This window comes from Mustela erminea, chromosome 19, assembly GCF_009829155.1.
Source record: "Mustela erminea isolate mMusErm1 chromosome 19, mMusErm1.Pri, whole genome shotgun sequence".
NCBI lineage: Eukaryota > Metazoa > Chordata > Mammalia > Carnivora > Mustelidae > Mustela > Mustela erminea.
Window position 1 is genome coordinate 6,463,891 of NC_045632.1, and position 21,280 is coordinate 6,485,170.

Here is a 21,280-nt window from a genome sequence, read left to right on the forward strand (position 1 = left end):
GGGACAGAAATACACAACCTTTAAAACACAGCATGATGAGGCCTCTATAAAGATGGGAATAGGATATTAAACAGATAAGTTGAGCCCATGGTCTGAGGACACAAGGGTGAAAGCTCTGACCTCTGCCTCAGAGGTGGGAAGAGGGTTAGAAAAGGATTTTGAGGGGAAACTCTTTTCAAGCTCCATCCTGAGGGGCAAGCAGGAGTTGGCCAAGCCTAGGAGGAAAAAGCAGCCCAGGTAGTGATAACATCAGATACAAAGCAAGGAAGTGGGAGCTGACCTGGCAGCTTTTTGGGCAAGGACAGTCAGTTTGCAATAGGTGGAACCTGAGGTGAAGGAGACAAGGTTAATTTTCCCTCTGAAACTCTGGCTGGCATCTGGTCTCCAAGGGCCCCCTGTAGCCAGGCTGAGAAAGCTGGGCTTCATCCTCCAGTCTGCCACATTAAAAAAATAAATGGATTTAGATAGAAACTTTGTTCAAAAGGATTATTGCAACAAGAAAAGGAGGATTATTGCAATAGGGGAAGGAGGATTCCTCTTGCCACAGAACAAGTTTGAATAAATCTGAAAAGATGGAAATGATTCAGGGCATCTTTTCTGGTCACAGTGGAATGAAACTAGAAATTGATGACAAGAAGGAAAACTCACAAATATGTGGAAATAAAAAAACACACTCCTAAACAACCAGGGTGTCAAAGAGGAAATCGCAAGGAAAACTAGAAAATAACTCAGGCAAAAGAAAGCTAAAACACAGAATACCAAAATTCATGGGATGCAGTGAAAGCAGTGCTCAGGGAGAAGTGGAAAGCTATAAATACTTACCTTAAAAAGGAAGAAAGACTTCAAATAAATTGCCTAACTTCATGTATTAAGGAACTAGACGAGGAAGAATAAATGAAACCCAATGTTAGCAGAAGGATTGAAATAAAAAGATTAAAATGGAGATGATTGAAAGAGAATGGAGCAACAATGAGATAATCAACAAGACCAGAAGTTGGTTCTTTGAAAAAGATCAGCAAAATTGACCTACTTTTACCTAGAGCAACTAAGAAAGTAAAAGACTCAAATTACAAAATGAGGAATAAAAGTGAGGACATTATTACTGATTCTACCAAAATAAAAAAATGACTATAAAAGCATACTGTGAGTAATTGTACACTAACAAACTGGGTAACCTGGACAAATAAAGACATTCCTAGAAACACATAAACACTAGCAAGACTCAATCATGAACAAATGGAAAATCTGATAGATCTATAATTAGTAAGATTGAATCAGTAATCAAAAACCTTCCAACAGGGGCGCCTGGGTGGCTCAGTGGGTTAAAGCCTCTGCCTTCGGCTCAGGTCATGATCCCAGGGTCCTGGGATCGAGCCCCGCATAGGGCTCTCTGCTCAGTGGTGAGCCTGCTTGCCCTTCTCTCTCTGCCTGCCTCTCTGCCTACTTGTGATTTCTCTCTCTGTCAAATAAATAAATAAATAAATAAAATCTTAAAAAACAAAAATAAAAACAAAAACCTCCCAACAAAGAAAAGCTCAGGATCAGATGGTTTCATTGGTGAATTCTATCAAACATTTAAAGAAGAATTGGGGATGCCTGGCTGACTCAGTTGGTAGAGTATGTGACTCTTGATCTTGGAGTTCTAAGTTCAAACCCCATATTGGCTGTAGAGATGACTTAAAAATAAAATCCTTAGAAAAAATAATAAAGGAGAATTAATACCACCCCTTCTCACACTCTTTCAAAAAGATCAAAGAGAAAGGAATATTTCCTAACTCATTCAATGAGGCCAAGTTTATCCTGATGGCGAAGTCAGATAAAAATTGAACTTCAACAACTATCATATGATCTCCCCGATATAAGGAAGTAGAGAAGCAACATGCAGAGTTTGGGAGGTGGGAAAAGAATAAATGAAACATGATGGGATTGGGAGGGAGACAAACCATATGTGACTCTTAATCTCACAAAACAAACTGAGGGTTGCTGGGGGGGAGCGGAGAGGGAGAGAGTGGTTGGGTTATGGACATTGGGGAGGGTATGTGCTATGATGAGTACTGTGAAGTGTGTAAACCTGGCGATTCACAGACCTGTACCCCTGGGGCTAATAACACATTATATGTTAATTTAAAAAATTGAACTTCATCAGAATTGAACATTTTTGTGCTTCTAATGACATTTTTGACATTGTGAAAAGACAACCAACAGAACGAGAGAAAATATTTGCAAATCAGATATCTGAATCTGAAATTTAAGAAACAAAACAAATGAACAAACAAAAAAAAATACACTCTTTTTAAAAATTTTTATTTATTTATTTGACAGAGAGAGATCACAAGTAGGCCGAGAGGCAGGCAGAGAGAGAGGAAGGGAAGCAGGCTCGCTGCTGAGCAGAGAACCCGATGTGGGTCTCGATCCCAGGACCCCAGGATCATGACCTGAGCTGAAGGCAGAGGCTTAACCCACCGAGCCACCCAAGTGCCCCCCCCAAAATACACTCTTAAACATGGAGAACAAATTGGTGGTTGCAAGAGGAGAGGTGGTGGGGAGATGAGTGAAGTAAAGAATGGGAATTAAACTATACAGTTAAGGTGATGAGTAATGGAGTATTGTTGCTCCATTCTCTTTTAATCATCTCCATTTTAATCTTTTTATTTCAATCCTTCTGCTAACATTGGGTTTCGTTTATTCTTCTTCGTCTAATTTCTTAATACATGAAGTTAGGCAATTTATTTGAATTGCACATATACAATTCTATATGTACTCTATAAGGGTTTGTAAGATATGTACTCTATAAGAGTACATATAGAATTGTTGAACAACTATATTGTACTCCTAAAACTAATACCTCATTGTATGTTGGTTAAACTTCAGTTAAAAAACATAAAAATAACATTACCCTTCAGGAATGTGCAATTAAAACTACAATAAAGTATCACTACAAAAACACCAGAATGGCTAAAATTAAAAATTAGCTATTACCAGGCGTTGACAAGGATGTGGAGCACCTCTAACTCACCGGTTGCCGGCCTTAAGTGTAAATTGGTTCTTCCACTTGGAAAATTCTTTGGCTGTATCTCACCAACTAAACACATGCCTAACCTGAAATTTTTTTATTGCTGTTTTCCATTTAAGAAATATTTATTGGGGTGCCTGGGTGGCTCAGTGGGTTAAGCCTCTGCTTTCGGCTCAGGTCATGATCTCAGGGTCCTGGGATTGAGCCCCACATTGGGCTCTCTGCTCAGCAGGGAGCCTGCTTCCCTCCTCTCTCTCTGCCTACTTGTGATCTCTCTCTGTCAAATAAATAAAAATAAAAATAAAAATCTTTAAAAATAAATAAATAAAATCTTAAAAAAAAAGAAAGAAAGAAAAGAAATATTTATTGACAGGTACTTTGGGAGATACAAAGATGACTCCAACGCAGATCCTGCCCCAAAGGAGCTTACAGTCTGGTAGGGGAGATAGAACATTTACTGGGGAGACATGGTCAGAGCTATATTTCAGTAAGATGAATCTGATACTGCTAACATGAAACTTTGAGTTCCTGTCCCCTCGGCTTGTCCAAGATTAAATGAAAACATATTAAATATGTTTTATGTTATTAAATATAAATGAATATTAAATATCCTCAATATTCCAAGCATGCAAGAAACCACAGTGAAAAAAGACAAAACAAAACTTTGCTCACAGTGAGCTTACCTTCTAGTGGAGTCAGACCATAAGCAAAACTGTAACTTAGTAGCAATAAGTGTTTTTGAAAATGTTCAGGGGAAAAAGGAAATGTTCAGTGGTTAAGAACGTGTTTAATGAGCAGAACTCATTAAACGAAGTTCTGAGGAACTCAGGAACTTCCTGAGTGAGGAAGGTAGTAGAGTAGTTTTCATTAGCAACATCAAGAAAAGCTTCTCTAAAAAGAAAGCATCCACATTCCCACAGCACCGCCTGATTGGCTCAAGTCCTGCTTGCGGGCTACAGCTGCCTCATTGATTGGCTGCAGCGTGAGGACGAGTGCAGCCTTTGATTGGCTGCGGAATAGGTGCGTAGTCGCTGATTGCCTTCAGGGTAGGCCTATCCAGTCGCTGATTGGCTGTAGAATAGTCCCATCAACTGCTGATTGGCTGCAGGCTAGACACACCCATCTGAGGCGGTAGGGCAGAACCAACGGAGACTCCAGGCTCCCCACAGCCTTCCCCGCGCCGCAGAGCAAAGTCTCTTGGCGTCGCGAGCCTGTCTTGGCTTGTTGGCTCTTCTGGCAGCCGTTGAGTGCGAGATTTGCGTTGGGCCTGCCCGGACTGGGCTTACAGGAAAGCGGGGCTTCTCAGTCAGGCGGTGGGTGCCCGGTTCGGGAGTCAGGTTCGTTGGGGGTGGTGGGGGGCGACACCTTCAGGCTCCAGGGCGGCGCCTCGAGTCTCGGGGGGTGGGGGTCAGTCAGACGCGGCCGCCCCCTGAGAGCAGCCACCTGCGCTTCAGTCCGTCCATCCGTTCATGGGGCCTGACTGCCTTCCGCCTGCCACCTGGTGGGTCACCTGGTCAGCCTCAAGGCCCCCCCGGGGGTCACCAAGCGGTTGGTTGGTAATGATCACATTAGTGCCTTTAGGAGTCCACAGGTCATTCGGTTGCAGACCAGTGAATGAGTTAATCCGATAATCCGATAATCCGCCTGCTCCGTAGCCGCCCTGTTAGTTCACACGCTCCCTCTGAACCAGTCCCTTAACAAGTTAATCCCCAGGTAAAGCCCTCAGTCGTTGGTCCCATGGTTATCCCAAGTGAAAGCAAGTTAATCGGCTTCACTGTTAGTCTCCGGCATTTTCTAGAAAATCAGCTTTCCAGTCGGCCTAAATAGGTCTGTCGTCCAAAAGTGAGAGCTTCCCTCAGCAAGTCGGGAAAGCCTTCTGGGCCGCTGGGACTCCGCCAAGAAAACGCGCAGACGCAAGAAAGTGTGCTGAGGCCGGTCTAGCCAGGAGCCCTTGGCTCTTGGAACAAGAACCGAAGGTAAACTAGAGAGGAGAAATGATGGGCCCAGGGAAGGGTAAACGGGAGGAAAGCAGCCGGGATGCCTGAGGAGTCATCCTGCGTGTAAAGCCTGGCAGAAAAGAGCACCAAGGAATTAGCATTTTAGAGTTGGATGGATCACTATATCTCAAATCATAAAACCCACGGGTGTTACAGATGAGGAGACTGACGGAAAAGCAGCAGAAAATATTTGACCAAGGCTATTCAGTGACTTACTAGCAGAGCCTGGGCCAGAACCCAGACAGGGTTCCCACGTGCAAAATGGAGTTTTAAATCGGAGAAGGTTGGGTATGGGCAGTGCAAAAAGGGAGCAGGTGTGGCTTTCCTCCATCTAGCTTTCTGCTCAGATGTCACTTCCTCAAAGAGGTCTTTTCTGACCACCCTATCTAAACTGTCTCCCCACTGTCCCCCATCCCATAATCCTCTATCCTATTATCCTGCATTATTTTTCTTGCATAGTATTTAATAGCTATCAAATTAGCTTGATTGCAAACTTGTTTACTGTCTGCCTTCCATACTAGAATGAGGACAGGCGCTGTCTCATTCTTGGTTACCACCTTATCCCCATGCCTGGCATAAAGGAGGTGCTCAAAATGTTGGTTGCTGGAGGGAATGAAGGAGCGTGCCATCACTAGGGACTGGGCGTCTTAAAATTCATTAGTGGGAGCAGACTGTGTTTGGAAGTAGAGAGCCTCCGTAGAGTGGCAGGTAGTGAGATCAGAGAAGCAAAAGGAGAGGGCTACTACATGCAGAACTTTGACTTTTTCTCTGAGATGAGAGCCACTGGAGAGTTTTGAGCAGAGAAGGGCCAGGAGCTTGCTGAAATGCTGGTAGGTTCCCTCCGGCTGCCACTGTGGGGAATAGAATGGACAGGGACTAAAGGTAGAGCACAAGGCCAGTGAGCAGGTTACTGTAGCAACCTGCTACATGGTGAGAGAGGATGGTGGCTTGGGCCAGGATGGTCACAGTGGACTGATTTGAAGTGGTGAGATTTTGAATATATTTTTAAAATAGTGCCAGGATGCCTGGGTGGCTCAGTCTATGAAGCGTCTGCCTTTGGCTCAGGTCATGATCCTGGGGTCCTAGGATCAGGTGCCACATCAGGCTCCTTGTTCAGTGGGAATCCTGCTTCTCCCTCTGCCTGCCGCTCCCCCTGCTCATGCTCTCTCTCTCTCTCTCTCTCTCTCTCTCTGACAAATTTTAAAAATCTTTAAAAAAATAAAATAAAAAAATAAAAGCTGTTCCAACAGGATTTTCTGACATGGCTATGGAATATGAGAGAAAAGAGAGTAGTCAAAAAGGACTCTAAGGTTTTGATTCTTGATTTCTTCCTAGGTACAATTTCATTTGATTTAGAGATGTGTTTCCTCAGTTTGAGGTGATTGATTTTTTTCCTTCTTCTGAGATGAGAGTAAGGATGCTTAAACTTTTAATTTTACTTTCTACACTTACTCTGTTGCCTGTTGGCCAAAGAATGTAGGTAGTTTACACATTTTCTGCTCTCTTGAAAGTTGGTGTGCGGCGGTGCCTGGGTGGCTCGGTAGGTTGGGCATCTGCCTTCGGCTCAGGTCATGATCTCAGGGTCCTTCTACTCCCTGCTCAGCGGGGAATCTCTTTCTCTCTCCCTCTGTCCCCCTGCTCTGCTTGTGCTCTCTCTCTCTCTCTCTCTAATGAATAAATAAAATCTTAGAAAGAAAAGAAGAAAGAAAGAGAGAGAGAGAAAGAAAGATAGCCAGTTGGTATGGAGAAAGAGGAACTTGAGTTTTAAATCTGTCTCTAACTACACTTGCTCAGTGCATTGAGAAAATCACTTATTTCTCCAACCTTCAGGTTCCTCCCCCATAAGGGGGAAATCATAAGACTTAATTCCTCAGAGTTTCTGGAAATAAATGAAGACTACCCAAATGAGAACAAACAAATTACTTACTCAGAGCTTGCTGTAACAAGAGAGTCAGCCACCAGCCCTTGCATTCGGCCAGTGACTCAAAGGCAGGCAGCATCATGGGAAAAAAAAGTTTCTGATAGGGTCAGATTAAAGACTGTGATCATGGCGAAGCTGAAGTTTAGCCAGTTAGAAGTGGCGGCACCTTATGTGATTGGATTGGGAGCAGATTTGACTTTTTTTTTATTGGTTCTCAGTTGGAAGCAGGGGCCAAAAATAGGGAACTTGGTACTCATTGACAAAGTTCTGAGTGTTCTGGGCCAGTTGCTGCAGAGACTGTGATTTGTGGACTTCCTGGACTTGTGACTGCAAAGTGAGGCTCAGGGTCATATACGCCACATAGCTGAGGCTCAAGTGTCACATACAGTATGGCCATTGTCTGTATATTCAGTCTCTCAGATTGTTGGGAGGAATAAATGGGATGATGTACGTGGGAAGTTGCAGGATATTAGTAGCTAAATAAATATTAGTTTAAAATATATTGAAATTTCATTATGGTCTAATTATGCAATCCTGTCTTTGTTTTCATTTACTAAGTCATCTTTATGAAAAGAATTGGTTGTAATACATGAATGTAAACTTCTGTGGCAAACAATGCTGAAGTGTATGAAATAAAACTGACAATCCTACTTCATTTTTTCTCTAATCACTGCTCTACCCATAGGTAAGTACTGGTACCAGCATATTATGTATCTTTTCGGATCTTTGTTTTATTTATGTATTACATATGAACATATAACATATATGAGCATATATATTTACATGTAATACACATATATAAAGCTTTTGTATAAATGAATGATCAAATTTTCATTTACATGAAATATTTCAGACAAATAGAAAGGTGTAAAATAGTATTAAAGCATATATCTGCTACCCAACTTAAAATTTAAAGCACTGCCTCTTGTGTCTCGTTTCCCCAAATAGATTTCACCCAAACTTGGAAATAACTGCTACCTTGGATTTGGCATTTATCATTTTGTGTATTAACGTATTTAACCTAGCCTGAAGAAAGGTCTGGCCTTTGCCCTTGGCTTCTGGAAGATAGTCTCCAAGTCCCTAGAATGTCATGCCTGATAGGATGTTTTTGTTTGCCTGGAGGCATCACACTGAATAGTCCAAAAATGTGATAAGCGGCAGGGGCTAGCCACACCAGATCATGTAATATGATTTAGAATGGGGTCTTTGGATCATATGGTATCAGCTCACCTTCATAAGGAGCTGGAGCTGGAGGGTCACCTGGGTGGCTCAGTCAGTTAGGTGGCTGTCTTCAGCTCAGGTCATGATTTAGGGTCCTGGGATCGTGCCCCATATCAGGATCCTGGCTCAGCAGGGAATATGCTTTTCCCTCTCCCTCTGCCCCTCCCGCTATTCCTGTGCACGCTCTCTCTCAAATAAATAAAATCTTTTAAAAGAAAAAGAAGCAGTCGCTGGAGATGGAGACTTAAGATCAGCCATGGGGCAGTCAATCATGACCATATGATGAAGGGCCACTAAAACCTCTGGGCACCAGGCTCGGGTGAGCTTCTTTGGTTGTCATATTCCATGCATATTGTCACACATCATTACCAGGAAATGTTAGTTATACTGTCCATGACAAGGAAAGGGCAGCTGGAAACTCTCTGGTTGGAACTTTCCTGGACTCAGCCTATGTGATTCTTCTTTGGGCAGATTTTAATCTGAACCCTTTAGTTGCAACAAACAATAACCATGAGTGTAACAGTTTTCAGGAATTCTCTGAGTATTTCTGGTGAATTATCAAACCAAAGAGTAGTCTCAAGGACCTTAAAACTTGCAGTTGGTGTTAGAAGTGAGGGTGGTTTTAGAGACATTTGAAATCTGCAGTTGATGTCAGAAGTGAGGTCATCTTTTTAGACTATTCACTAGCTTCGCAGTTGACATCAGAAATTTGATTTGTGAGAACTGGGCTCAATGAAACATAAGTGTTGGGAAGCGCAAGCCCAAGGATGTGAAGTCAGGAGAGGATGAAACTTTCTTGTCCCCATAGTCAATTGTTGGCACAAAAATGCAACTGTTCTGCAAATAGTTTTAGAAGGTTAATGTTACCATTTTTTAAAAAAAAAACTATATGGATCCAACTCTGCCTGGAAGAGTTGACTTACTGGATGCATAAAGAAATTCAAAATCTCAAGAAACAAGCTAACTATACAATCTTTTGGTTATTTTTATCTGTAATAGCAAAAATGAAAGTAAAGAAAAGGGCTAACACTGGGCCAAGCTTAGGCTCTGTCCAGTCTGAGCTATGGCTGCTAGCCTCACATCTGCCATTAAAGAGAAAAGCCATGTTGAAACAACAGGTAGCAAATAAAATTAGAGTGATTCACAGGAGAATGAAGAAAGATGAAGGGGAGGGGTCCCTGGGTGGCTCAGTCAGTTAAGCATCTGGGTCTTGATTTTGGCTCAGATATGATCTCAGGGTTGTGGGATCAAGCCCCGTATTGGGCTCCATGCTCAGCTTGTCCCTTCCCCTTTACTCCTCCCCCCAGTCATGCAATCTCTCTTAAATAAATAAATAAAACCTTAAAAAAAAAAAAAGGAAAGATGAAGGGAAGTGTCAAAGGAACTCATCCCAGTAGAGAGAGAAATTTTTTTAAAGATTTTATTTATTTATTTGACAGATCACAAGTAGGCAGAGAGGCAGGCAGAGAGAGAGGAGGAAGCAGACTCCCTGCCAAGCGGAGAGCCCAATGCGGGGCTCCATCCCAAGACCCTGAGATCATGACCTGAGCCAAAGGCAGAGGCTTAACCCACTGAGCCACGCAGTCGCCCCTGGAGAGGGAAATCTTTAAACACTTACTAAGAAATAGAGTGGACATTGATGGGGTCAAAACAAAGATCTTAGTGCAGCACTCTTGGGAGTTTGGGTGGGTGGGGTCAGGGGTGGAACCCCAGATGGTCTCTCGACTTTGAAGGATCTTAGTCAAGTCTTCTATAGTTACCCTGGCCAGAGGAATTTCAAAAGCCAGAAGGCAAGTGTGACAATGGGACCCTAACTTCAAATTGCCTGAGGTGATGATTCCATTATCTAATCAAGATAAAGATTGGTAAAAAGGTGGGGGTCCCTTGGCTCCATGCCCAACTGGAGACTCAAAGCCATAGGTACATTAGTGGTAAAATGGTCTGGAGAAGAATTTCTGGGACTCTTTAAACCAGGAGGCCCATGCATTGTGAGTTCTAGTGAGAATTATAGTTAGATTGGGAAGATATGAGAATACAAGGATTGAGGGGATTAAAATGAGGGTTTAGATGAAAAATGGAATACAGGAACAGATTTTATGTAAAGCCATTGTGTCTCCTCCTTTTTCTAAATATAAGTAGATACTGTGTCTGAAACAGGACATGTATTATGAAACAGGAGGCATGTAAATCCTCCCTTCAACCACTTTGATAGGACATGCTAAATGGGAACCAATAAACTTGTCCAAGCTCACACAGGTTATTAATTTGAAAAATATAAGATATCTGATGAAAAAAGAATGTCGGAAGCCTAGTGTTTGATTGGTTTATTTGGATTTTGGATGACACATATTCAACATTTGGGGATATGGCTAACCCCAAACCATAAAATTACTAGAATGAAGTCTTGGAGTCCTTGTGCAGACAAAAGCCAGTGAGCACCACCCAGTGGCCACTCCTGGGATTTTTTTAAATCAGAAAATTTCCATTTGAGAGACAACGAGCTGCTATTGGGCTTTGATTGAACCTGCCCATAAGACTAAAGGAAGTAAAATAATCCTGAAACCTAAAGTACTCATAATTATCTTCGGTAATGTTAGATAAACATGCTAATTAGGAAGGCCATGCCCAGAGGAGTTCAGTAATAAAATGGAAATGGTTTATAGAGGAACAAGCTACCAAGGGAATATGAGGAGGTCCTCAACGTATTCACGAGCAGGTGGTCTCCCCTCACCCTTAATTTTTTTTTTACCACCTGAGGAGCTGCCAGATCCTATTGCCACTAGGGTGATAGCAGTGAATAGCTCTTGAATGACTAACAAAGAGCTGTTTGGTTTATGGAAGGCTGTTGCAAGATGAATGGTTTCCTTTGAGTGGGAAATATCAGCAATGGTATGCTAGTAAATATTTGATAACCAGATCTCCAAAGGGAAAAAGAAGCCCTGAATTGTAGCATTGCCAACTTCCACTGTGTAGACACTCTGACCATAGACAGTTTCAAGCTACCAACTCATGATATGAAGTTAGGAAGAGATCCAGTAACACACCATTATGTAGTATTTCCATCATACAAATACAATAGATGTAAATAACCTCAAGAACACAGATAACATTGAGATGTGCTAGAAAAATTAGGCAGTAGTTTCAAGTAATTACTGCCTTTGTTTTTAATATAATTTGTGAGTTTATATAATTTAAATCATAATAATGGCTGTTTGACAACCGGCTTGCACTATTCTTAAAAACTTAATAATCAGCTTTATAAAAAAGTTGGTTTATGCAGCTTATTATTATGGATATTATTTAGAAACCAAGATATAGGTGCTAGGGATGTTTATCACTATGGATGTGTCATTGCTTCTAGGCTATTTCAATGAACAGAATATGGAACTAGAATTTGTTTTTTTCTTTTTATTTTTAAAGAAACAATTCTTTTTTAAAAAAAGATTATTTATTTGACAGAGATCACAAGTAGGCAGGGAGGCAAGTGGAGGGCAGGGGTGGGAAGCAGGCTCCCTGCTGAGCAGAGAGCCCAATGAAGGACTCAATCCCAGGACCCTGAGGTCATGACCTGAGCCAAAGGCAGAGGCTTTAACCCACTGAGCCACCAAGGCGCCCCTAGAATGTGTTTTTTAAAACCAAGAGTTTGTACCAATATTGCTAATTAAATTTAAACTTTACTTTCTTCTCTTAAATTATTGTATTTTATATTATTTTTCTTTTTCATTACTATGAAAATCTTTAAAACATAAGTAGTTTCAAAATTATAATACCAATACTGATAGCTTTCTTTGTCTCCCTTAAAACCCTTTGTAGGGTTTTAAAACCCTACAGCCAGAGGCCTATGTTCAAAGGTTACTTGAAATAGATATTCTTCCAGAATTGTTCTGTTATCATTGTTTTCATTTGTTTACTAGATCTTGTTTGTGCTCAATTTTAGGGTTTTGCTTTCTTTTTCCCTTCTTGGTTTAAATGACCTTTCTGAACAATAAAATATCAGTATGGTTGGGAAGGTTTTTTTCTTTGACCAGATCCGTGTCACCTGACTACCAGGATATACATGTAAGGGAACCTGGGAACATTAATATTTATTATCTTCAGTCTCTGTAATGGAGGCAACAGGGACAATGGTGCTGTAATACCTGTTGAGTCAGAAGCCAGCAGGGTCTGCCCCAAAGTCTTATAGACTGGGGACACATCCCCTCATCCTGCCTTTTCCAGGAATTAATGCAGAAATGAGGGACTCATGGCCCAAAGAGGGAATGGATTCGTCTATGGTCCTCCAGTGAATCAGTGACATAGCTTACATAATTGGTGTTCAAATCCTGGGCTCTTGCTCTTAAATCACTGCTTTGCCAAAAAAGTGGGGGGAGGTGAGGATTGTTTCATAAAAAGGGAGACTGACATTTGAACATTTTATCAGTGACTATCAAAGGTCATTTTCTAAGTTCTTCTGAGGTCACAAAGGTCTGTTTGATGTAGGGTCTTACCTTAAAGAGCTGAGTCTCAGGTAGATTCTCTTCTAAGACTCTTCGTTAGTTTCCCAACAAAGGTGACCTGACCAAATGAGAGTTTGTCTTTCTCATGTAAGGAGATGGACAGAGATAGGCTGTGAGGAGCTGGTGCAGCAGTTCCACAAGGCCGTCAGGGACCACGCTCCCCAAATTGTTCTGCAAGAATGTCCTTCATGGGCGCCTGGGTGGCTCAGTGGGTTAAGCCGCTGCCTTCGGCTCAGGTCATGATCTCAGGGTCCTGGGATCGAGTCCCGCATCGGGCTCTCTGCTCAGCAGGGAGCCTGCTTCCTCCTCTCTCTCTCTCTCTGCCTGCCTCTCTGCCTACTTGTGATCTCTCTCTATCAAATAAATAAATAAATAAATCTTAAAAAAAAAAAAAAAAGAATGTCCTTCACGAGTGGCATTCATCCTTGTGCTTACCTCATGGCTGCCAAATGGCTGCTCGACCTCTAGTATCATACCCATATTTCAGGGAAGAAGGAGAAGGAAGTGACAAGGAAGAAGGAAATGAGAATATCAGGAAAGAAAAACTTTCCCAGGAATCCCCAGCTCACTTCCACTAAAACAATGTCACGTGCCCCATCTTAACTACAAAGGAGTCTAGAAAAAGTGGTGCTTTAGCTTTCAACATTGCACCCCTAAACAAAGTTGGATTTGTTAGGAACGGAGAGCAGGATAGGTAGATGTTGTCTGGCTGCACAAAAACAAGTAACTCTAGTAGGTGGAGAAAACAGATTCTTTCCTCAAAAAACAACAAATGAAAAAACTTAGTAATTCTCGAAGGGGAGAGATTTACCCACTTCTGACTGGGTGGGCAGATCAGGAAAGGCTGCCTGCAGGAGATGGCACTGAACTCAGCTCTGAAATTGAAGTAGGATGTGAATGCGGATGGAGCGGAGTTGCAAGAGGAAAAGCTGTGGAAGGGAGAAATCCCTGAATGACTGGAAAAGAATGATGAGGGTGAACATTGGAGAAGGCAGCATTTTCCCTTTGGCATCGAAAATCTTGGCAAAGGCACAGGGAGACAGAGAGCAAGGGTGAGGCAAATTGTGGAGAACCTCATTTACAAAACAAAGAAGTTTGGACCTTTTCTCATCAGCAGTAGGAATTCCTGTTCATTTTCGTTTTCCCAAAGGATCTGTTAAGGCTTTTCCACCCTCTCCATCCCTCACAACCCACACAGTAACTACAGCATGTCATTCTTTCCCAACCAGCATTCCAGGCTCCTCCCTGGCCACCTGGCCGGAGTTGCTCCAGTCTAGGCCATTTCTCCTATGTCCTCAGTGGGTTATTCCAAACACCCAGATTGGCCCTGCCCCTCTGAGGTACACAGCCCTTCCATGAATCCCTATTAGCTTTGAGACAGAACCCAAAGACTCTGTAAATGGGCTCCTCCCAAGTGGGCTAGGACTAGGAGGGAAAGACCAGAGGAGAGAGAAGGACATGTGGCATTGGGGCCTCAGAGAGGTCGTAGGGGAGCTGGCTGTCCCTTGATGCTCTTGAACGTCTCATCCCGTGTGATTGCTGCTTCTGAGGGCGAACAGGCTTCCGGGATGACCAGAGATTAAAGCCTGTGGCTTGCTAAGAATACTTTCTGCTCTCCCATCCCCACATCCTCTTTCAGTTACTCATCTTCTCATCTTCTGAACCACACGGCTCTGATGTGAGAGCCAGCTGCGGCGAAGGCTCTAGCCCCTCCTCTTCCTGAGGACCCCTGCTGCTGCCGATGGCAGATCCCCTGCCACAGCTGGGTGAGTGGGACGAGTGAGTTCTGGAGGTGCCTGAGGCTCCAGGACTGGGGCGGCCTGGGCTGCGGGGGTATGAGAAGAGAGGACAGAAGTGTGTGGGGTACCAAATAACCAATACGGACTAGTTATCTGTGCACTGGGTCCTGGCAGGGCTGGGAGCGGCTGGGGTGAATAGCAGATTGGGCCAGAGAGCAGAGTTGGGAGTGAGGATGGGCAGTCAGCCAGGGTGGTTGAAGAGATGAGAGCATTAGGAGCTGGAAGGCCCAGGGTTAGTCAGGTTGCCCATATCTGCCAGCCACTGTCCACAGGCATGCTTTCCCAGATGTAAAAATAATCCAGAGGACAGCAGTGGGGGAGTCCCTGCAAATTCTTCATCCCCCCCAAGTGACCCAGATAAAAAATTCAAATCAAGGGCTACTGTTTAAGAGAAAATTAACCCTTTCTTCTAGTAACCTCAACTCCAGTGGTAAAGTATGTGGAAACACTAAGAACTGATTCCTCATTGGAGACCTTGTAGAGAGTGACCGTTCCTTATTAACTGACAAAGTCACCAAGTGGACAATATATCCTACCTGTTCTACATAGAGTGAGGCAGGCTCAAATGTTCTTACCCAGAAAATGCCAAAAACAATCTCTGCTTAGGATGAATGCTCAATCAAAGCCAACCTGGGGCTGGGAAGAAAGAAGTCTAGAAAGGTGTTCTGTTTATTGAGTGGATAACACTTTACCATATATTCAGCTAGTAACACTGTCAACCTTAGGGCATTCATTTTTACATCCATGATAGCAGGATACAGGTTCAGCGAATACCCCTATTTTCCAAACTGGAAGAGAACAAAGAGAGGGGAAGTGACTTGGCCACCAGCATCCAGACAGGAGAAATTGATCACAGGTGGAGCTAGGAAGGAGCAGAGCCTGAAGGATGGAAGGAAGAGGAAAGTAGGAGCTGAGGCGGGGAAGTCTAGCCTGGGGCTAGGGAAGGGAAGGAGTAAGGACAGGTAAGGAGTCAGCAGTGCAGATCCTCAGAAAGTTCCCTTGCCGTTAGTCAGGTCCAGTGTTCACTTTCAGGCCAGGTGAGGAAGAGGATGAAGAGGAACTGGTCTGTGAAGCCTGACTCCTCTGGGCTTCCAGAAGGTCTTTCCAAAGCTCCTTGGGAATCACAAATAAGGAGAAGGCTGGGTCCTGGAGAAGTGGAGAAAGGAAGTCGGGATGCCTTGCTAACTGCTGACCCTCCCTCCCCACAGCACCCACCAGGCTACTCTATTCCTCTTGCTCCACGGAGAGGACTCTGCAGTGCAGCTGTTCCTTCCATGGTATCCCCACACCCTCCGTGCAGTGGTGGATGGAAGGTTCTCTTGTAGATGAGAACAACCCAGATGGCGACCTCCAGGTGACTTCCACCATAATTGCCCCCTGGGCCAACAGCACCATCAGCTTGGCGGAGAAGCCAAAAAAGAGCACGAAGCTTCTCTGTAAGGGGAAGAACCGAAATGGAACCCATGCTTTGAGCATCCTACTGATACCAAGTGAGGATAGAGGGGGCCCAGTGACTGTGTGAGGAAGAGTGAAATGGGGAGGAAGAAGAACTTTGACTCCAATTCCAAGGCCTCAGGAGAGAAGCCTTTCTCACAAACTCTCTTTTTCCAGGAAAGAGTCCTCCATCCAGCAAGACCTTCATTAACGGGCTGATCCAGGGCATTGTCTACGGAACCATTGCAACAGCATTGATGTTCCTCTGCTTCTCCCCACTCATGTGAGTAACAGGGATAAAATTCTACCTGGCAGGCCCTGCAAGGCTGCCATGGAAAAGGAAAGACAGGACCCTTGCCCCCAAGGAGCTTAGAGTCTGGCAAGGGAAGAGGGCAACAAAATGGTCACCACAGTCCAGGGCCATCAGGACAATGCTGAGCCACATACAGGTCCCGAAGACAGAGGTTTTCAGCAAAGTTCATAAAGGAGAAAGTAAAGCAGGAAGTGGCAGCCCTGGAGAAGGCAGCGGAATCCCCAGGGTACTGTCTGAAGTGGGCCTAGGGGGGTTGAGTACTCATTTATTTGGTGGAAAGTAGTATATATGTATCCCAGAGACACATTTGAGGAATTGCCAATGTCTTTGTGCAATGTTAGGTACATTGAGAGTGATAGGAAATGGCTAAAAATGAAGTTGAAAAGGCTTCTTGATGTTAGTTCATAAAGACTCTTGAAAGTTGGCTAAATGTATTGGCTAGAAGCCCAGAATGAGAAGGGCAGAGTTGCCAGAGGTCAGGCCAGAGAGTTTGGCAGGGGGGGCCTCTGGCCAGTCCAAGTGTCTTGGACTCAATCCTCAGTTGAGAGCCATGGAACAGTGCTAAAGTGGGAAGGAAAGCTCCTAGGGGAAGGTGTCTGTACAGAAACCAAAGAGCAGGGGCCCAGTGGCATGAAGCCAGGCCGGAAGTTGTTGCCATAGACTACACAGCAGAGAGCCAGGTTTGAGCCAGGCAAGTGATGAGGGGCAGTCAAAGAGATGGGACTTGGGACTGACTGACTATAAGGGGTGATAAGGGGAGAGGCGCAAAGCAGCAGGGCAAACTGGGGAGCTATTTTTAAAGTGTAATTAGCTGGACTTAAAAACCAATAACAATCCTTTACAGTTTGCAAAGCTCTTTCATAGCTGACCTCATCTGAGCCCCACAGCCTGATAAATAAGATCTCCCCATATTACAGGGGATAAAACCAATTCCCAGAGAAGCTGTATGGCTTGCTCTCGATAACACAACAAGCCAGTGGTGTCACTGAGGCTCTAAACCAGAACTTCTGGTCAAGACTGGAGCCCATTGCTGGGCAGAAAGCCAGAACTAACCAGGGGAGGGGGGTGTCACTTCCTTAGAATGAAATATATCAGAATGAAGCTGACAAAGGAAGTTGCAGCAATCAAAGCAGAAAACAACCCTACAGTCAGACCAAGCCAAGAAGCCAAGATGCCTCTGAAGCCTGAAGAGCCAGGAAAATCCACAATCAGCTCATCTTCAGAGAACCAAATATTGGTGGGTATCCATTGTGTCTGGAATCTAATCTATCAGAATGATGGCAATAAGACTCACAAAGAGAGGTACATACAGTGTTTAAAGGAATTATCCTCAATCCTACAGGGCATCTAGAATACCAGAATGTGCTGCCAGATCATCTTATAGATGATGAAAAGAAGAAGGATGAAAAATAAGAGAAATAGAGACTAATTAGAATCAGCAATGTACGCACACACACACCCCTTCACACTGAATCCATATTGAGAAGGGGGTCAAAAGAGCCAACAGTGGTTGTGACATCAGAGTAGAAACCAAAGGCTTTGGTCTCTTGAGTTTTTGGCAGGCTGTGGTCAACACAGTCTGTAGATGCCACAGACCCAAGTTAGCCAGAGTGCTTGAAGAACAGCCCAAAACCAAGGTACTCCTAAAGCCAAGGTACTCTCAAAGCCAAGGTACTCTTTCATTTACCTTGGACCCCATATCCTCAGAGGGCTTGGAAGAGACAGGCCTCACTGTTATTTACCATTTATAAGTCTTTGGGATCAGAAATGCCCTGCTGCCCTCCTTACACACTGCACTGGGAACTCATGTTCCTTTGTGGATAAACCATGCATCTTAAATTCCAACAAAATTCCTCCATGTTGGGCAATGCTGGAGTCTCGGAAATGGGTGAGACCTGGGCCCTGCCCTCAGAGAACAATCGGGCTAGTAGGAAGGTAGCCTTACAGCAACAGGGCTGAGATGGGGGTTATGGTTGCCCAGAGAAAGGAGGGACTAACCCTACCTGGGGAAGTCAGGCAGAACCTCCCAGAGGAGTCTGAGGAACACTGGGTGGGCTCCTGGTGCTGGGAATGTACATGGAGGATCAGCAGGAAAAGACAGGGTTGCATACTCCAGCCATGAGATTCTGAGAAAAGGTAAAGCCAGTGCTTGCTCCACATTACCGTAGTTCTGTGCTCAAAGAGAGAGACAGGAAATTTCCATTTTAAGATTTGGATACCTCACCTCTAGACCTATTCCAACATCCTTCTTTCTTTGCCCTGCTCTGTAGCATCCCTTACCCTAAACTTCCAGAAAAAGCAAAATAAACTGGAACTGGAACTGATGACACCTGTGAAGACTACATGCCTACCTGGAGTCCCCACTGTCCATGGAATTATCACAGTCTACAGAATTCTCAGCAGCTCCAGAAACCCTGGAGTCTATGACAAACCCAAAGATCCCTAAAGCCCCACCTGTCCCTCACATTGATTCTCCATTGAATAGGGTTACTTTGGGACCTGGTCTTAGAACATTTGACAGCAAACTCTATGATTTGCTGTTCAGGTTAACTAGAAGAAATATGCTCTGGTCTGGGATGGTGTCAAAGGAAGGGAAAATTAATGTGAGATCATGGTCCACCTAAAAGTAGCTTTTGAGCCCCTACTGTGTGCCCAGAACCTACTGTATGATCAGGCTTTAGACCCATCATACATGGATTGAATACCAACTTCAGGGCTTAGTGGCTATATGTCTTTGGATAAGACCTTTCAACACTGCCCTGAGAGATACATGGGTGGAGAGTGAGTGAAAGGTGGTGTCCAGAGGTAGAGGTGGAGAAAAGACACAAAATGAGTCCAAGGGCCTAGAAGGAGTCTATGCACTGGAGTTTAGATGGAAGGCTGAGTTCCTGAGGTCCCTGAATGCTAGGATAAGGCATTGGAGCTTTATCTGGTAGGATCTTAATCCTGACTCCCTTAGAATGTAAGTTCCACAAGAACAGGGATCTTGTCTTGTTTTCTGCTTGTACCAGCAGCACCTAGAATGGTTCTTAAAATATAACAGACTCTCAAAAATGTTTGTTGGATAATTGAGTGAATGAATGGAGGGGTGGGTGGGTGGATTATAAGCTGTTGCAAGGTTTGAAGCAAAGTAGTGGCCGGATTTGCCATGATGTGAATGGAACTAGAGAGTACTATACTAAGTGAAATAAGTCAGTCAGAGAAAGACAAATACCATATGATTTCATTCATATGTGGAATATAAAAAACAAAACATATGAACATAGGGGAAGGGAAGGAAAAAATAAAATGAAAGTTGAGAGGGATGCAAATCATAAGAGACTGAACTCTAGCGAACAGCATTGCTGGAGGGGAGGTTGGTTGGAGAAATGGTAATTGGGTGATAGACATTAAGGAGGACACTTGATGTTATATGCAACTAATGAATCACTAAATTCTCCCATTGAAACTAAAAAAAAAAAAAATAGTGGCCAGATACATAGTGAAAGATCATTCTAGGAGTAGTTATTGAAGATGTACTTAGAAGAAGACTGGAGGCAAAAAGACCATTTAGGAGGTCAGTGGAATATTTTTTGGCCAGGCTGAAAGGCAGTCATACAAGGAATGAGAACAGGAATCTGGCATGAGAATGGGCCATAGCTGTGTACTGTTCCCCTCAGAATGGATGACATTCCCTTCTGGTGCAAGGTGCTGGCAATTTTCAGAGGCTGCGAAAAGGGTCATCTCTTCCTTGGGGCATTATTTGTGTGTAAATCCAATGGTTCTCCATCCAGCACTAATGTGGTGGTTATCCTGTAGGCAAGAGCAGATATTTATATAAGCCCTCACATGTATGGACACACTTTTGGCATGTGGTTCACACATTCCACAGAGACAGGAGCACACACTGTGCCAGATAATGAGTGAACAAGCCAGACACTGGCCTTGCCTCCATGAAGCTGGTGGTCTACACAGGTTCACAATGAAGAAATAAATGCAAAATTGCAGCTTAAAATATTGACAAGTGCTAGGAAGAAAAAGTGCCTAACACTATGAGAAAATATAAGGGACCAGGGGAGGAACCTAGTTTGGATTAGAGAATTAGAGAAGGCCTCTCTGAGAAAATGACATTTGTGCTGAGGCCGAAAGGATTATTAGGGGGTCAGCAGATTCTAGGCTCTGGGATAGAAGTTTAGTGAGTCCAAGAGCCCAGAGAGGGGATCTATGCACCTGAGCCAAGATGGAAGGGTGAGATCCTGAGGTAACAGGCCTTTCAGGGCTTCAAAGGGTCTGGTGAGAAGTTTAACTTTTATCCTCACTCATGGAGAGAGGGTTATTTCCTTGTGTGCTTTGTAATTTCAGAAAGCGGGCTCCTAAGGAGTGGAGAATGCCATCTAGAAGAGAAACGGGAGAGAGAAAGGGAACTGGGTTGAGAATAGGTCGGGGATAGGTTTAAAAAAAAGATTTTGACAGAGATCACAAGTAGGCGGAGAGGCAGGCAGAGAGAGAGGGGGAAGCAGGCTCCCCGCCCAGCAGAGAGCCTGATGTGGGGCCCGATCCCAGGACCCTGAAACCATGACCTGAGCCGAAGGCAGAGGCTTAACCCACTGAGCCACCCAAGCACCCCCCGCGATAAGTTTTGACAGAGAATGGAGAACTGGGTCTTCCTCAGGTCTCTTGGTCCGTTGGTGAAGGAGACTCTACTTGCAGGAAGGAAAAGGGGTACCAAGATGCCTTCTGATGGGCCCTGAGGGTCAAGCACTTGGCATTTTGTTCCTTGATAGATGGCTTTCACTCCATCCCATCACCTGCTTGCCCACAAGTACTGGCTTGAGGGAGGAGTGGTTCCTTACAGATTGCCCCACGTCTCCAGGGCCGGCAGGGGTCTCGAACCTCTGGCTCAAGATAAATGAAACACCAGTAACTCCAAGCTCCCTCAAGCGCAGGAGACCAACCGCTCTACTTCATTGTTTCTCCCTGTCCCAGCAGCCCCCCGCGCGCATCCTCAGGCTCTGATTGGCTCTGGAGAGATTCGTGCACGCTTACTGGTATGCCTGAGGGGTGGGGCTTTGGGGGAGCAACATCCCCACGTGACCTCAGGCCCTTG

General features: G+C 44.2%; 1 protein-coding gene and 1 long non-coding RNA gene across 5 annotated transcripts; one reads left to right on the forward strand and one right to left on the reverse strand.

The window, feature by feature from the left end:
- Positions 1–4,159: 4,159 nt before the first annotated feature.
- Positions 4,160–18,853, forward strand: LOC116580169 (SIGLEC family-like protein 1). Of its 3 annotated transcripts, XM_032326271.1 has the most exons (8): positions 4,160–4,350; positions 4,812–4,989; positions 7,490–7,616; positions 14,288–14,414; positions 15,656–15,937; positions 16,059–16,164; positions 17,275–17,431; positions 18,465–18,853. In XM_032326271.1, the coding sequence occupies exons 4-8, from the start codon at positions 14,390–14,392 to the stop codon at positions 18,477–18,479; spliced, it is 585 nt and encodes a 194-aa protein (XP_032182162.1). In that variant the 5' UTR covers positions 4,160–4,350; positions 4,812–4,989; positions 7,490–7,616; positions 14,288–14,389; the 3' UTR covers positions 18,480–18,853. The 3 variants fall into 3 exon arrangements, with proteins under 3 accessions (XP_032182162.1, XP_032182161.1, XP_032182163.1); XM_032326270.1 differs by lacking the exon at positions 7,490–7,616; XM_032326272.1 differs by lacking the exon at positions 7,490–7,616 and having other exon boundaries at positions 4,160–4,326.
- On the reverse strand, positions 15,091–21,169 carry LOC116580170. 2 transcript variants are annotated; one of them, XR_004281534.1, is made up of 3 exons: positions 21,027–21,169; positions 18,198–18,364; positions 15,091–15,593 (listed from the first exon to the last, which is right to left on the reverse strand). It is a non-coding gene; the product is annotated as an uncharacterized LOC116580170 (long non-coding RNA). The 2 variants fall into 2 exon arrangements; XR_004281535.1 differs by having other exon boundaries at positions 20,982–21,169.
- Positions 21,170–21,280: the final 111 nt, after the last annotated feature.

Coding starts and splice junctions, on each gene's coding strand:
- LOC116580169 (XM_032326271.1), top strand. CDS start 14,390: ATGGCAGATCCCCTGCCACAGCTGG. Junction 14,415..15,655: donor AGATCCCCTGCCACAGCTGG/GTGAGTGGGACG, acceptor CCCTCCCCACAG/CACCCACCAGGCTACTCTAT. Junction 15,938..16,058: donor GAGCATCCTACTGATACCAA/GTGAGGATAGAG, acceptor CTCTTTTTCCAG/GAAAGAGTCCTCCATCCAGC.